General features: G+C 35.8%; 1 protein-coding gene across 1 annotated transcript in view; it reads left to right on the forward strand.

The window, feature by feature from the left end:
* The first annotated feature begins 5,512 nt into the window (after positions 1 to 5,512).
* Epyc (epiphycan) overlaps positions 5,513 to 15,118 on the forward strand; it is a 29,523-nt gene continuing 19,917 nt past the window's right edge. Inside the window, exons 1-2 of the mRNA XM_028783120.1 lie at positions 5,513 to 5,602; positions 7,865 to 8,041. Coding sequence (XP_028638953.1) covers positions 7,877 to 8,041 — 165 coding nt within the window. The 5' untranslated portion in view covers positions 5,513 to 5,602; positions 7,865 to 7,876. The remainder of the gene's footprint in view (positions 5,603 to 7,864; positions 8,042 to 15,118) is intronic.

The raw sequence follows: 15,118 nt of genomic DNA on the forward strand, positions 1-15,118 counted from the left end.
TCGTCCCTCTCCCTCTCCCTCTCCCTCTCCCTCTCCCTCTCCCTCTCCCATCTCTCTCAGAAAAATAAACTTTTTCAAAAACATTTTACATGACAGGTAATGGCATGTTTGATAGTAACTAGGTGCTAGGAAAATGTTTTGATAATGTCTTTCTTTCTTTAATGACTTAAAGCCAGAAGATAAGAGATATGGAGGAGCTATTGCTATCTCAACTTTCAGACTTAATGAAGAGCCCTAAGAAGAGTTACACCCTTCCTCAGTACAGTGAATCTCATCCTGTCTTGGTCCAGTTTAATGTCTTGTGTTCCAAACTTTTAACTAGAAAGAGAAACTAAGCGGTACAAAAACTCAAGTGTTTTAGCCCAAGTCCATGCTACAACTTTCAGTACATAACAGGAGACAGAGTTATCAAGAAAAGTAAAGCCTACTTCAAGAAACTCATAGGCAACAGCTTGGAAAGCATATTTGGATGGCATTTTGATTAGCCTCAGCAAAATTAGCAAAAACCTAATTAAAACAACATAGAAACAGTAATTAATTTAAGAGCTTTGTCAAGAACCAGATATTTTCATCAGTGCAAATAGTACTGCAGCTATTAGAATAACCCAAAGAAATCTTGATGTTTATTGTGATGATGTAATTAATTAATTAATTAATTAAAAGAACAATAAGGGTTGGAGTAGCTAGGGAGATAGCTTAGTTGCTAAAGTATCTGTCACTCAAATGTAATGATATGTTCAAGAGATTCCAGGCACCAATGTAGAAAGCTGAGGGTAGTGGCATGAGTCTGTAACCTCAGCTCTGGTGAAACAGAGATAGACAGAATAGCCTGATGTTAGTTGGGCAGTGAAATTAGCTGAATCGATGAGCTTTAATTTCATAGATGTTCTTTCTCAAAAATTAAGATAGAAAGCAAAAGAGGAAAACATATGATATATGCATCCCTATACACATACACACAAACAAACACACACACAAACACACACCAACTTATTATACATTTACACATAAAAAAGAAATGAACACTGAACACAGATTGTGAATTGAGGACTCTCTTAGACACTGAAAATGTAACTGTGACTCTGACTAGTAAATTTTATGCTATGAGTTTATAGGCTTTATATGTTATAGGTTTCATATCATATAAAAATTGTAAGTGGAAGGACAAAATGAAGCAGTAAAGAGAATGAGCAAAAGAATCTCAAGACGAAGCCTGCCTGAGCTACATGCACGTAAGCAGAGGGGTAGTAGACAAAGCAAGCAGTAACACAGAGCAGGAGAAGAAGAACAAGTCTATTTGAATGTGCAGGAGTCAGGAAAGCCTCCTGGTGGTACCACTCTTGTAGATGCTTAAGCAGTATATTAAAACTGATAGGAGAAGAAACAGGGAAGAGACAAGTGGACAAATATGACTGTAAGAAAATGCAAAAGAATGAATGGAATCTCAGGCATTATGTGAAGAACACACTTATAGGTTCTTGACCAGACACAGAAGGGAAGGCATTGATTTATAATAAGTGCAGGTGGATCTGAGGGCAGAAAGCTAAACGCTTGCTGTTTATCTCTTTTTGTAATGAGACAAAATGAATAGGATGGTGGTTCCAACCTTCCTAATGCTGTGACCCTTTAATATCGTTTTTCTTGTTGTGGTGATCCTTACCCATAACATTAGTTTCAGTGTTAATTTGTAACTGTATTTATTTATTTATTTATTTGCTACTGTAAAGAATAATAATGCAAATGTCTCTGTTTCCCAATAATCTTAGGCGACCTCTGTGAAAGGATCATTTGAACCTCCAAGAGAGACGTGACCCACAGCATGAGAGCCACTGGTATAGGAAGTATTGTGACAAAATGCATCTTGTAGCACAGACCTCTTAGTGTTAGTAACCATCCTAAAACTGCCATCTGTGAATCAGCACTGTAGTTTATCTTTGTGGATTTAAAATTGAAATGGCCATTGTTTTTGTGTAATTTTCAGTAGCAATAGTTGTAACTTTTCATAGTAAATGGAAGGAGAAGAAAAGAGATGTGTTCACTCTAGAGGATTACGGTAATTACTTGTCTGGCATGAGTGTAAGAAGAAAGGGAAGGTAGGGAAAAAGTCAATGGAGTCTGTGGAATGCAGAAGAAACGAGATGAGTACATTCAAGAGTGTGATGATAGCATGACTAGGAATGACAGTTGGTAAGTGGATAGCAATGTAGTGGCCTTTCTATTACATGAAGAGACAACACAGTAACATGTTACAAAGACAAAAGAAACATGTATAAGGACACCATGACACTGGGAGTGATGTCACAGGTATGTATGGAAGGTAGAGAGCCAGGAACAAGATGAATCGAAAACCCTGACCAAAAGGTCAAGGGAAGAAGTTGTGAGTAATTAAGTGAAGGATTTAAGTCCAGAAGAAGTGAAGTTCAGAATAGATAAACCTGTTCGTTGAGCAAAGAGACACAATCTCTTGGAAGATAAAATGTTGGAAATGAATTCTCCCATCCTACAGGCATGTGAGTGAATGGCTGGCTGCCAGAGAAAACCATGGTCAGGAGTTATAATTTGATAATAAAGTAAAGGAAGGAAAATCTTCATCAAAACTAAAGACACATGTGTTTCTAGATTGGAGAACACTCTTATAAGAGCCTAAGAGGAAAAACTGCAAAAGATTGTGGGTACAGGCAAAACTATGTGTGTGGGTAATGGTACAACTTGGGTTTTGCATCTCAACTAGTGTGTAGAAAGCCTCTAAGGCAGTGAGATGGGGGATTCAGGGTAATAGATCATTATAGGATGACAATTGAACATTGTAAGCAATATTTTTATTGATTAACATCAGTGGATGAAATATATGTGTCCCACCTTGTATCACTTTGACTTGCATATTGAATGCAAAGGGAAGCTAACAAAGAATATCCTTAGAGCTACTGCTGTCTTTGGCTCATTATTGCTACAGAATAGAAAGAAACAATCATTAGAAGAACACTTTTCTTTTTCACTAATGCTGTTAAAGGAATCACCCTAGATTTTAATTCTGGAAAGAGTTCTAGCCAAAAGTCTTTGTGAAATGTTTTGGAAGAGGAGAAAAAAGCTACATAACACCCCAGTTATGAGCTAATGCATCCTGTCACAATAACTGATTCCCTGGGGTTTCTGATAAACAAGCTTAGCCTCTGGTAAGAAAACTATCAGGGGACCAAAAGATGTTTACTAAGAATAAAGCAGACTGGAACTGGAAATTAATCCTTCCTCAAGGCTCCATGTTGATTATGTCCTCAGGAGCTTGTTACAAACTTGAGAACCAATAGTTCAAAATAGATTTTGAAATTTTCAAGTAGCCTAAGTAAAACCAATAGGAAGGATTGAAGAATTTATTTATTTTTATAAGAAGAAATAGAGATGTTATTAATTTGAAAAAAGACAAGTTTGAGAAATTATAATTTTTGCTTTTCATTTTATACTAAGACAAGTAGCTCATCTGTCTGTCTGTCTGTCTGTCTATCTATCTACTTAAACAGAAGCTCATGTATCCCAACCTGGTTTCAAACCCATGAATCAGAAGATGTTCTGATACTTTTGATTCTCCTTTCTGACTACCTAATTGCTGAGATTGCAGGCATGCATCATTGAGTGCCAATTGGCACATGCTGGCATTTAAACCCAGAGTTGTGCATATGTTAGGTAAGCACTTGACCAACATTCACATCTAGTCTTGGCTTTTAGGTTGTGATGCAGATAAGGCAGCATGTAACCACTGCTTTAGTAATGGACATTATGGAGTTATTACTTCAGTAACTAGTTTTAAAAATTCATCCAGAACTCTGGAGGAATCTCTAATAGACTAGGTCTATCTCATGGTTCCATTGTGTGACAATGCATAGAAGAAACTTAAATAATAAGAGAAGAAAAAGAAATGTTATGTATTTGTATTTCCTGAATTGTTATAAACCTATTTATCATTCTAAAGAAATCAAAAACTACTAGTAATTATACAGGTCTTAAAATGGAATCTAAGGAGCTAAAAGCTAGTGTTTTCTTCATCTCCTGGAGTCCCTCAGACAAGCTCAGTATCATCCAGGATCTGGAAACCAGGGGAAATATAATTGGCTTTCTCTTTCTTGTTCTACATATAATGTTGGATCATTAATATCTGACTTTCAATATCCTCATCTGTGGGTAGTAATAATCATACTGTCTCTGAGTGCCTTAGAGGAGTTTATGGAATATCTGACTCAGTGCAGGACACTTCTGCTAAAACGAGCTGGTACTTGAAGCAAGATTTGGCCTTTCAAGCCATTCTCCATAGTTGTCTCCACATGAAGGATCAGGAAAATGCCCTGCTGCAAGGTGACCTCTATTGTTTGAATGATCTTCACAAACTTCCTACCATAGTCATTATCACTATTTCCATTCTAAATAAAATTGATCCCAACAAAAGGAATATACAGTGTATTAAGCCAAGCAATTAGAAGAAAGTGGATAGAGGGAATGATGGAATAAGAGCTCTTAACAGCATAGGTGAAGAAAGATGTTGTAAGGGCAGAAATGTTTGAGAAAGTACTATAAAGAGAAGGGGAAGGTCTTGACAACAGATCTTCATATTCTGCATGTTTTCCAGAACCAAATTTGCTTTCAGAATCCAATTCATCTATTTACATTGGTCATATAGGAAAGATTCTTGATGCATAAGAGTCGGGCTTCCTCAAGTCTATAAAATATATAATAGGATAGAACATGCCACTTTTTAATCTTTCTCTAGGTGTTTTATAGTTCTGAATCTAAGGAATAGAAAACTAACACACATAGTTTTTTCTCCCTGTCTGTAATGAAACTCAATTTTACAAACCACTTCCTGTAAGAAAAGTTTAAACGGTTTTTTGGGGGGAGGGCTTGAGGGATATCTTGTTCTTATGTAATTTGATTTGTTGGCCTTTGGTAGATAAAAGAAGAAAATGAGTCTTTATAGAACACTCAGATCATATTTATATATTATTTCTAGAAATACTCCTTTGAAAAATGTTCATGCAAAAGGCTCATTGTTCATTGCTATCAAAGCATTCCAGGCAATCAGAATATTTTGGCTATCTTTTCTTACACAAAGTGAAACAGGTAGGGCTTTTGTTAACATTTGAGATTTCAGTTAACATTAGTGAAAAGTGAAGACTGTAATTCAAGACATGCAAAGTGAGGGGAATTATTTCTCATTAGACTATTTACTTAAGAAACAGTCACCTACAATAACCTCATGTTCATTCCCTTCCTTTCATGACTGGTGAATTCATTATAGAAGAGACATATGAAAATTAGCCTTTTTATACTTAAATATTTCAAGGTGACATGTTGGCAATTTTAACTAATTAGCATCATTGCAAGCTTTGTGTACTGTGTAATTTGGATTATGCAGCTTAGCTTGTGTGACTATAAAATAATGCGCGGTTTTTAAAGACAGAGAAGCATTCTCCAGGTTAGATTTTACAAACAGAAAGTTGAGTGTTATAAATTACGCCTCCCACAGACCAGAATTCATATCCATTGGTCAGGGGCAAATACCAAGGACTCTGTATGCTCAGTCACTCTGTGCCACTTCATCAAGTCGGAGCCAAAGGTAAGTTTTTACACATGCTTTCTTCTTTCTCCCCCTAGTCTAACAACCTCTAAAAAAATAATTCAACGTGGTTTAAGGTCTCCTGTTGGCTTTGATCGATATAGTGGGTTTGTTTTAATTTTGCTGCTTACCGTAGATTGATATTATTCTTGGAAAATCCAAAATTGTGGATTAGCTTGGGAATTAATAACATTGGACAAAATAGTTAATCTTAATAGTTTTAACAGATGTGAATAAAATTATAGTGGTTTCCAATATATGCCTTAAGTCAATATCCCTTACACTGACCATAGCTTTTGACAGCAGGAAGACAATCATGATTGATATTGATTGAAATATTTTACAGAAGGAGAAAATGGTGGCATTTTGGGTATTTAAAATGTACTGATCATTATATGGCACTTTGCATTTTGAATGTCCTTTTGTGAGAAATATTTTAAAATTTCAATTAAGTTGATGTTTTCAGACTATTTTAATATGTAAAATGAACAAAAAACTGAAAAATTCAACTACATTAAATACAGATAGAAATGCATGAACGAAGATACATATTTGTAGCAAACATATGTAGATACTCATAACAATTTTACTTCACCCAAGCTGCTTGTCATTGTTCTGATAGCTTTTCTGGAAAGGCTGAATGCTATTGAACCCTCATGTGCTGAGATTTAACAGTACAGAAAGAATATGAGAAGAGAAACAGTATTAGTATGAGTAAGTTTTCTTTGAATGATGGAATTTGTTTAAAATGTACAGGGAAACATTCTTTTCAGTGATAGCAGTGCTGATACTTTACACTGGAGTGTGAGAGCATGGGTCATGGAGGATTTGTGAATTGTACTGTCCTGCTAAGCAAGCCTGTTGGTTATTGCTCATGGGAATTCTAAATCCTCAACCTGTAAAACTATGTCCAAAGGCAAATGAAATAGAGCCAAGTTCATCCAGTGTGAATTTTACAAACTATTTGGAGAAAGCATGGGAGAGGAGAGTAAGAAACTCTTTGTCCTGATCTTATTGTCAGAAGAATCAAAGATTCTCCTGCTTGTATGAGCTTCATAAAAGCTTGTTCAAGTAACTGAAGGTGAACTTAAGTCTCAAAGTAATAAATCTTCTTTTCCAAGTGTTTAGAGGCACTAACACCACAGATACTCAACTAGAAAATGATTGACAGAACATAAAATCTTTTCATATTACATATTAAGCAAGAAACTATACTGCTTTACATAATGAACAATTGACTATTAGTGAATATTCTTGTCATTACCATTGAAAACACTCAAAATTAAGCATGAGGAGTTATCTATATTCCTAACTATACTATAGTCAAAGCAATGTGTGCACACAAAGCTGAAATATTTGTAACAGTTATGCTAAGACTGCATTGGAGCCATTCCAAAGCCTTATAATATAATGAGAAACAAATTATGTTTGCTAAACAGTTACAAAAGAAGTACTGAGCCACTTCTATGTGTGTGTGAACCGCCTTATAGAGGGAATTGGGCAAATATTGCCTTTCTGACATATATCATTGTTGCTTTCTGAGTCTACATTATTTGTTATAGATAATTAAAACAAAATACTAAAAAATTAAAGTGACATTTTATACTCTGCTATAACATTAGAAATTACTGCACAATATATTACTTTTGAAATGTATCAAAATGTATATGCATTCAAATTTCCAAGTCCAAAAGGACCAATAAGAAGAGTAGCCTTCATTAATCTGTTTGGGGAAGGAAAAGCCTTAGACTTAGGTACACAAGGAAGAGTTGTAAGTGTCAGCAGCATCTGTAATGATCTCTCAGTCTCCTCATCTATACAGTGGCAAGATCATTAGTCTCCATCTTCTTCATCATCCTCATCACACATCTGCATCCCAAAGTCAGTGAGAGTTCGAGGGCTTCTTCAATGGCACAATATATTATTATAATATAATTATAAGCTCTGAAGCTTATAATTATCAGGCATTAAAAGGCTTTGTGAACCAGTACATTACAAACATTACACATCCTAATACTTTCCTCTTCACGAAGAGCACAAGACATTTTTCACTGACTTTTCATTATAAAAATATGAAGATGTATGTGAATGGAACATTTGGCTCCTTGAAATTGCCAATGTGCATGTGTTGTTTTTAAACCTATACTACAAAGAAAGATACCAGCTTGGGTTTCTTGATGCTGACATTGATCAATCATTTCTATTTAGTATAAACTATTTCTAAGCTATTATCAGTTTTGTATTTTGCATTTTCTATTTAAGAAATCTTGAAAGATGAGAATACTAGCAAGAATTGTCCTGGTCCTTGTCATCATTGATGCTATATTGGCTGCACCAACGACAGAGCTCTTTAACTATGACTCAGAAGTATATGATGCCATCTTGGAGGACACAGGGACCTATTATAACTATGAACACATTCCTGACAACCAAGTAGAGGTAATGACATCTCATACTTGAGACTTTTAAGTGCATTGAATGATCATTGTTAAGTGCTTTTTTTTGTACTGTCAAATGTTACATTTTTATCTATTATTTTTATTTTTCAAATTTATTTATTTACTTGCTTTTTGGCAATAGATTTTGCTTACTTATAAGCAAAGGTTGGATCTCAATTTCCTATAAATATTTGGATACAACATGTGCAACTTTTTCAACGTGAATACTGGGACAGTCTTTTGTCTTCCAACAGAAACAAAAAGTAGCATTTTTACTGTGGTTTTGTGTGTGTGTGTGTGCACGTGCACATACACATGCACATCTACACACACCAAAATACATGTGGGAGTGAAAAGAAAATTTGAGAAATTTGATTTTTACTTCCACCATGTACGTTTTGGTGACCAAACTCAGGTAACTACATGCCTTCTTATGTTTAACCATCTCACTAACCCAATAAAGCAACAATACTTTGTATTAGTTACAATAGGTATATTTTTAAAAAGCAATCAGCAATGCTGAGGAAAGTATAAAGAGAAAGTATAAAGAGGATAAAACAGACAAGAAGAAAAACAGAACATCCTTGCTTAGAACTGTGCTGGGTACCAGAAGGGAATGTGCATTTCTGATTGTTTAATCTCTTTCCCCAGTAGTAAAAGAGGCACTGGCAAGGTTACAGTCTGTTACATGAATCTAATATGACGTTTTCTAATTAAATGCTGGCCTTCCTTACACTTTCATATAACTAAAGGATACAGGCTAATTCTCATGAGTCAGAAAGCAAACAGACCTTGAAGCATGACTAATATACAACATTGGCCAAAATGTGGATATAAACAAATAAGGGAGAAAATCAGATTAGCCTTAAAGGATCATTGTGAATTTTGAACTCTGTTTCAAGTGTAAATCTTTGGTTTCCTATTTTTTCTGGACTTGACTACAAAATATCTAGACAAGATGAAATGTTTAACTTGTATAAAATTTAAGATGCCAAAATGTTTGATACAATTCATGTTGCCCCTATGAAATAAGAATCAGAGCTCAAAACAAAATATTCACACTTCTCTTTTATTTTTTTTACTCTCAGCCTGACTCTCTCCCCATATTTTATCTCATTCTTCTTCTGTTTTTAATAAAGTTTTAGTCTCTTAGCAGTTATCTGCCAAGATAAACATTTTAGTTCAGATGTATTTGATTCATTCCGTATTTTAAAATAGAAAAAAAGAAAGAAGCCAGGGGCTAAATATTTAACAATTATCATCAACGAATATTTGAGTATTTCTGAGGAGTGGAGTATTGACCATTTCCTTCAGAAGAACCCAGTGAACAGCGTAAGAAACATTGTTTAGTTCTGTGTCTTTCAGATAAGATTGTGAATTTTTTTTGAGATAACATCATCTACATAAAATTTAAAACCAGTCATCTCTGTCAGGATTCTCACATTGTCCCAACTCCCCCAGATATTCTTGGAAGTGAGTTGAGTATCTCCTGCTGTCAAGTAGTTTAAGAATATGTCTGTGTAAAGATGATTTGCATACAGTCTTCTCTCAATGAACAAACTCCCATGCGCCTACCATGTGGTAAATGCCTCAGCACTTGCCTCGTGCTAACATCCCTCATTTGTGACAGAATTTTATTGTAAAGCAGAGCTCATGCTTACTTTATTCCTTGAATAAATTTTGAAAAGCTATTACTATTTCCATTGAACAGATGTAACTTTAAATCCAAAGCTTTTAAATAACTTGCCTAAGAGTTAATGGCAAGGCTACATCTACAAACATCTTAAAACAACAACTGAAAATTCCATCTGCCCACTAAGAGTTTGTATATTCCTCTTCGGGCCTCCTATACTTTTCCAAAGTATTTGTTTAACTTGATATTGGTTTGATCCAAATGCTTCAACCTCCCTAAAAGTGCAGGACAAGGATCCACCTATGTTGGAGTAATTTTGAAATAGAAGGAATCTTTATAGATAGCATTGACTATAAACAAATTTTTTCTACAAAAGAATATCTCAGGACGATAAGGAATGGCTGGTCATAGACATTCTGCAATGTATGTTTCAGTTCTTGATGACAGCTTAAACACATAAACATGTGTATATACTTACATGTGATGCCATACTACATATATATCACATAGGTAACATATCTCCTGTATTTAGTTCTTAGGGGGAAACATTTTTGTACTTGCCTGAATGATTCATCATTTGAAACTGGTAGTCTTTATGTGGTTTAACTATTTCTGATGGCCATGGTTATAAGATGTTCCCTGTCTCCAGAGTTTAATGTTTAAGTTATGGGTAGTTCATCTCTTGTATGGTAAAAGGGACTCCAAACTGTCTTAAAGAGATTGATGGACCACCTATGAGTGTTATCTTCTCCTAGGAATATATTCCATGACAACTGTGGTGCTGGTGGCATTTCCATTCTTCCTCTGCAATTTATAAGGCTTCACTCAAAGCCCGTTAGTCCTATGTATTTAACTTTTCTTAATTTGACCTGCATGGACCCCAGGTCTTCAATAAGCAGAAGCACTGAACTAGAGAATAGAAGAGAGGTTGTTACTATAGTTGCTGTGAAGTGGGGTGGAGAATGGGTTAATGTTGATGCATGATGTTGTTATGAAGTGATTAAATTTCTTGGGTTCTTCATAGGAGGACAGTCTTTCCTGTCTCAGTCATAGGCATTAAAACTTTCTTTTTAAAAATTACATTTATTTTTTTACAGTCCAGTCATTCATTACCCACCTTCCATTCAGGCTTTCCACAGTTCCATATCCCATTTCTTCTCTCCCTGTCTCCAAGAGGATGGCCCCACCGCCCACCCTAACCTCAATTGTCCTTCCCATTCCCTGATGCCTCAAGTCTCTCCAGGGTTAAGTGCATCTCCTCGCACTGAGGCCAGACCATGCAGTCCTCTGCTGTATATGTGTCAGGGGACTCTTACTTGCAACTGTATGCTGCCTAGTTCAGTTGAGACTTTCAGTCTTCGTATGGGGTAGCCCTCCTCCTTGGTTCCTTCCAGCCTTTCCCTAATTCAACTACAGGAGTCCCCAACTTCAGTTTATTGGGTCAGTGTAAATATCTGCATCTGTCTTAGTCAGGTGCATGTTGGGCCTCTCAGAGGACAGCCATGCTAGACTCCTGTCTACAAGCACACCATAGTATCAGTAATAACTGGAGCCTCCACTTGGGCCAGTCCCTGGAACTCCTTTCCCTCAGTCTCTTTTCTATATTTATCCCTAAAGTTCTTTTAGACAGGAACAATTCAGGGTCCAAGTTTTTGACTGTGGGATGGCAACCCCATCCTTCTGCTTGATGCCCTGTCTTTCTACTGGAGGTGGGCTCTACAAGTTCCCTCTCTCCATTGTTGAGCATTTCATCTAAGGTCCCCTCCCTTTGAGTCCCAAGACTATCTTATCTCCCACATCTCTGGTACATTCTAGAGGGTCCACCCACCTCCCATCCCCTGAGGTTGCTTATTTCCATTCATTCTGCTGGCCCTCATGGCTTCTCTCCTGCTCTCCTAATTCCTGAACATGTTCCCCCCCCTTTCCTCTCCCTCTCCTCTCTCGCACCCAAACCCCTCCCTCCCTCTGCCTCCCATGATTGCCTTATTCTCCCTCACAAGTAGGATTGAAGTATCCCCACTTGGGCCCATCTGCTTGTTAACCTTCTTGAGTTCTGTGGATTGTATCATGGGCATTCTGTACATTTTTTGGCTAATATCCACTTATTAGTTAGTTCAAACTATGCATGTCCTTTTGTGTCTGAGTTACCCCACTCAGGATGATATTTTCTAGTTCCATCCATTGGCCTGCAAAACTCATGATGTCATCCTTCTTAATAGCTGATACTTCTTAATTTACTTCTTAAATACTTCTTAATAGTATTCCATTGTGTAAATGAACTTCATTTTCTGTACCCATTCTTTCATTGTGGAACGTCTGGGTTGTTTCTAGCTTTTTAATAACACAGATAAGCCTCTATGAACATAGTGGAGCACATGCCCCTGTGATATGTTGGGGCATCTTTTAGGTATATGCCCAAGAGTGGTATAGCTGTGTCTTCAGGTAGATTTATTTCCAATTTTCTGAGGAAACTCCAGATTGATTTCCAGAGTGATTGTACCAGTTAGCAATCCCACCAGGAATGGAGGAGAGTTTGTCTTTCTCCAGATCCTCGCCAATATGTGCTGTTACCTGAGTTTTTGATCTTAGCCCTTCTGATTGGTGTGACTTTGCTAAACCATATACCATGCAAATGAGTGTTCCTGTTAGTCTGTTTTGTCTACTTATAATTCTGGAATTTGGTTATTGTTGTTTTTGTCTTCTTAGTTTTTTGTAACTTCCTCTATCTTTATTGTTCAGTTGTCCTAAGTCCTGGTGTAGACTTTTTGAATATTGTCCTAAAATTGCTTTTTAAAAATGTCTGAAATATGTAATCATAAGTAAATACTAACAACAACAACAAAAGAATTGTAGGCAAAATTTCCTTCATGGGAACAATTTGTTTTTCTCCTTCAGTGATGGCTGAGGACAGTATTTCTTGTCATGAATTGGTAAATGTGTGTTTTGTTTTGCTTAATGAACATTTCATAATTATTTAGTGTATGCATTTAATACAATCAGTCCACCTAGTATGTTTAAATATAAATTACACATTTTTTTTAATGAAAAGGAGTGACTTTGCTTTCTTTCTTTTCTTTCTTTCTTTCTTTCTTTCTTTCTTTCTTTCTTTCTTTCTTTCTTTCTTTCTTTATTTTTTTTTTGAGACAGGGTTTCTCTGTGTAGCCCTGGCTGTCCTAGAACTCACTCTGTAGATCAGGCTGGCCTCGAACTAAGAAATCCGCCTGCCTCTGCCTCCCAAGTGCTGGGATTAAAGGCGTACACCATCACTGCCTGGCAGGAGTGACTTTTCAAGACAAAACTCATCAAGTGATCATAATGGCACTGTTTTATGTTTTTGTAAATCCCTTCAGTGTTTGGTCTAATAGAACATAAGTTCTCCTGTGTCTGCTTTGGTCTTCAGCAGGTTATGCTGTTTTGTTCTGAAGAATTCTACTCTGACAAAGATATGCAGTACAAAGGGCAAAAATATTTTAGTATCTGTTTAAAAGAGCTACAGTTATTATTTATTGTTACTCTAGAGCTACACAGTATAAACCACCGCAGATATTAATTTTGTTGTAGAATCTGGAGGCTCATCAGTGTTTTCTTCTGTGCTATGAGATCCATTGTATGTCTTGCAGTTGGATGTGTGACTTACTTGGTTTGATTCTGCCATGCATTGGCTTTCTGAAAAACACTGGTTCATAAACTTAGGTGGATCTTTCAAATGTTCACTTCTCCCATTATACCCAAACAAAACACAGTTGATAGCAACACTAAGGATCTCAGAAAAGTCATTAAAACATAGACAAGCAATACACAAAAGGAAAGTAGATATCTGGATGATTTTTTCTTATAAAGGTTGTTTTACGTTTTAAATAAATTAGATCTGAGGGTGACATTTAGAGATGATGAAACAGTAATATTCTTTGAAGTATTGAAATTATCTCAGTGAGACTGTTGGGATGGGAAAGGCCATGAAAGCAACTGCATTAACTAACAATGGAAAAAAGGCTTTTCTTTTGTCATTAATATAGTGTGTCACTCAATGATCTAGGTACAGATGCTTATGAGCTGGGACCCAGGATACAGCTTTTAAAAGAGTCAAAGTAATTCTATGCTTTTTATAGAAATGAAATTTCATTTTAGACAGCAAAAAAATGCATTAGATTGTCAAAAATGAAAATTGATCAACAGCCTTTATTTTTATCTAATATACTTTAATTAGAATACAATTCCATCATTTCCCCTCTTGTCTATCTTCTTTCCAGCCCTCAGAGGTGCTGTTCTTCATTATCTCCTCAAATTATACTTTTCCTTCTATTATTGTTGTTACAAATAGATCCACAACTTATGTAAATACAGCCTGCCAAGTCCACTTTTGCTGTTTGTGTGCATATGATTTCTGCGCATATTATTTCATGGCTGACTGCTTCATATTAGATAATGCATTATGTGACTCACCTTGGAAAGGCTGAATTTCAATCCCTTCACCACTACATGCCTGTAGCTTTTCGTCTAGAGATACATTGTATTAAAATATTTTTCATCTTTTCTGAAAAAATATCTAAATTTGTATTATTACTATTCATTTCTTTGGGTAACAATATATGCTATGATTTAATCTTTATGTTTCATTACCACTGCCACATTTGTGCCAAGTTATAGAGCACATTAACATTTCAAACATGAGGACTGCATATTAAAAGAGAGATTCTAACTCATTAACCTGAGTTAAACATTCTTCTTTAGGTTTGATGAAAAATAAAGGTGAATCTGCCTCTTTCCTGAAGTGCCTCTAGTTGAAAGGACAGGGGAGAGTTTTACTGATGAGCTTTTAGTGGGATAATCTGATCAATAATCAGCAAATTTCTTTTACAGAGAGTTTTGAACAATCTGATTCTTATTTTAAGATTTATTAAAATGCTAGAAATGAAACACCAAGAAATGTCAGAATCCTCGTGTCTCAATGGAAAAATATTTTGATAAATATTGTCAATCATTTCCTTGTGTTTGTCTTATATTTTTGTGAGTTTATACACATAAATTAATTCAGACTACTCATGAAAGTAAAACATTATTGTGTCCATATAATAGTAGTAACTGAAGACTGGAGTTTTGCTCAAAGTAATTTACCTCATAAGTTCCAGAGTGACACTTATTCTGAATTCTTTCCATGCCAAGGAAAGAAGGCATTGGCACTAACCACCTCTGTTACTTTTCAGCTTGATCTCCAAACTTGAGTTCTTTTAACTATGTCCAAATGCTGCTTTATTTTCTATGAAATTAAGTCATTAGAAAAATAACAGCTTTCGAGTGATTATAACTGGCGCAGTATCACAATGTGAGCCTTAGCTGTCAATGTTACTAAAAGCACAGCAGAGAAGAAAATGTACCTTTCTGACCTGAAATCAGCTCCTAGAAATGCAAGGAAGGGCTTGCCACACACTTTTCTCTTACTCAGTT

Source organism: Grammomys surdaster, unplaced genomic scaffold (genome assembly GCF_004785775.1).
Source record: "Grammomys surdaster isolate TR1022 unplaced genomic scaffold, NIH_TR_1.0 958, whole genome shotgun sequence".
NCBI lineage: Eukaryota > Metazoa > Chordata > Mammalia > Rodentia > Muridae > Grammomys > Grammomys surdaster.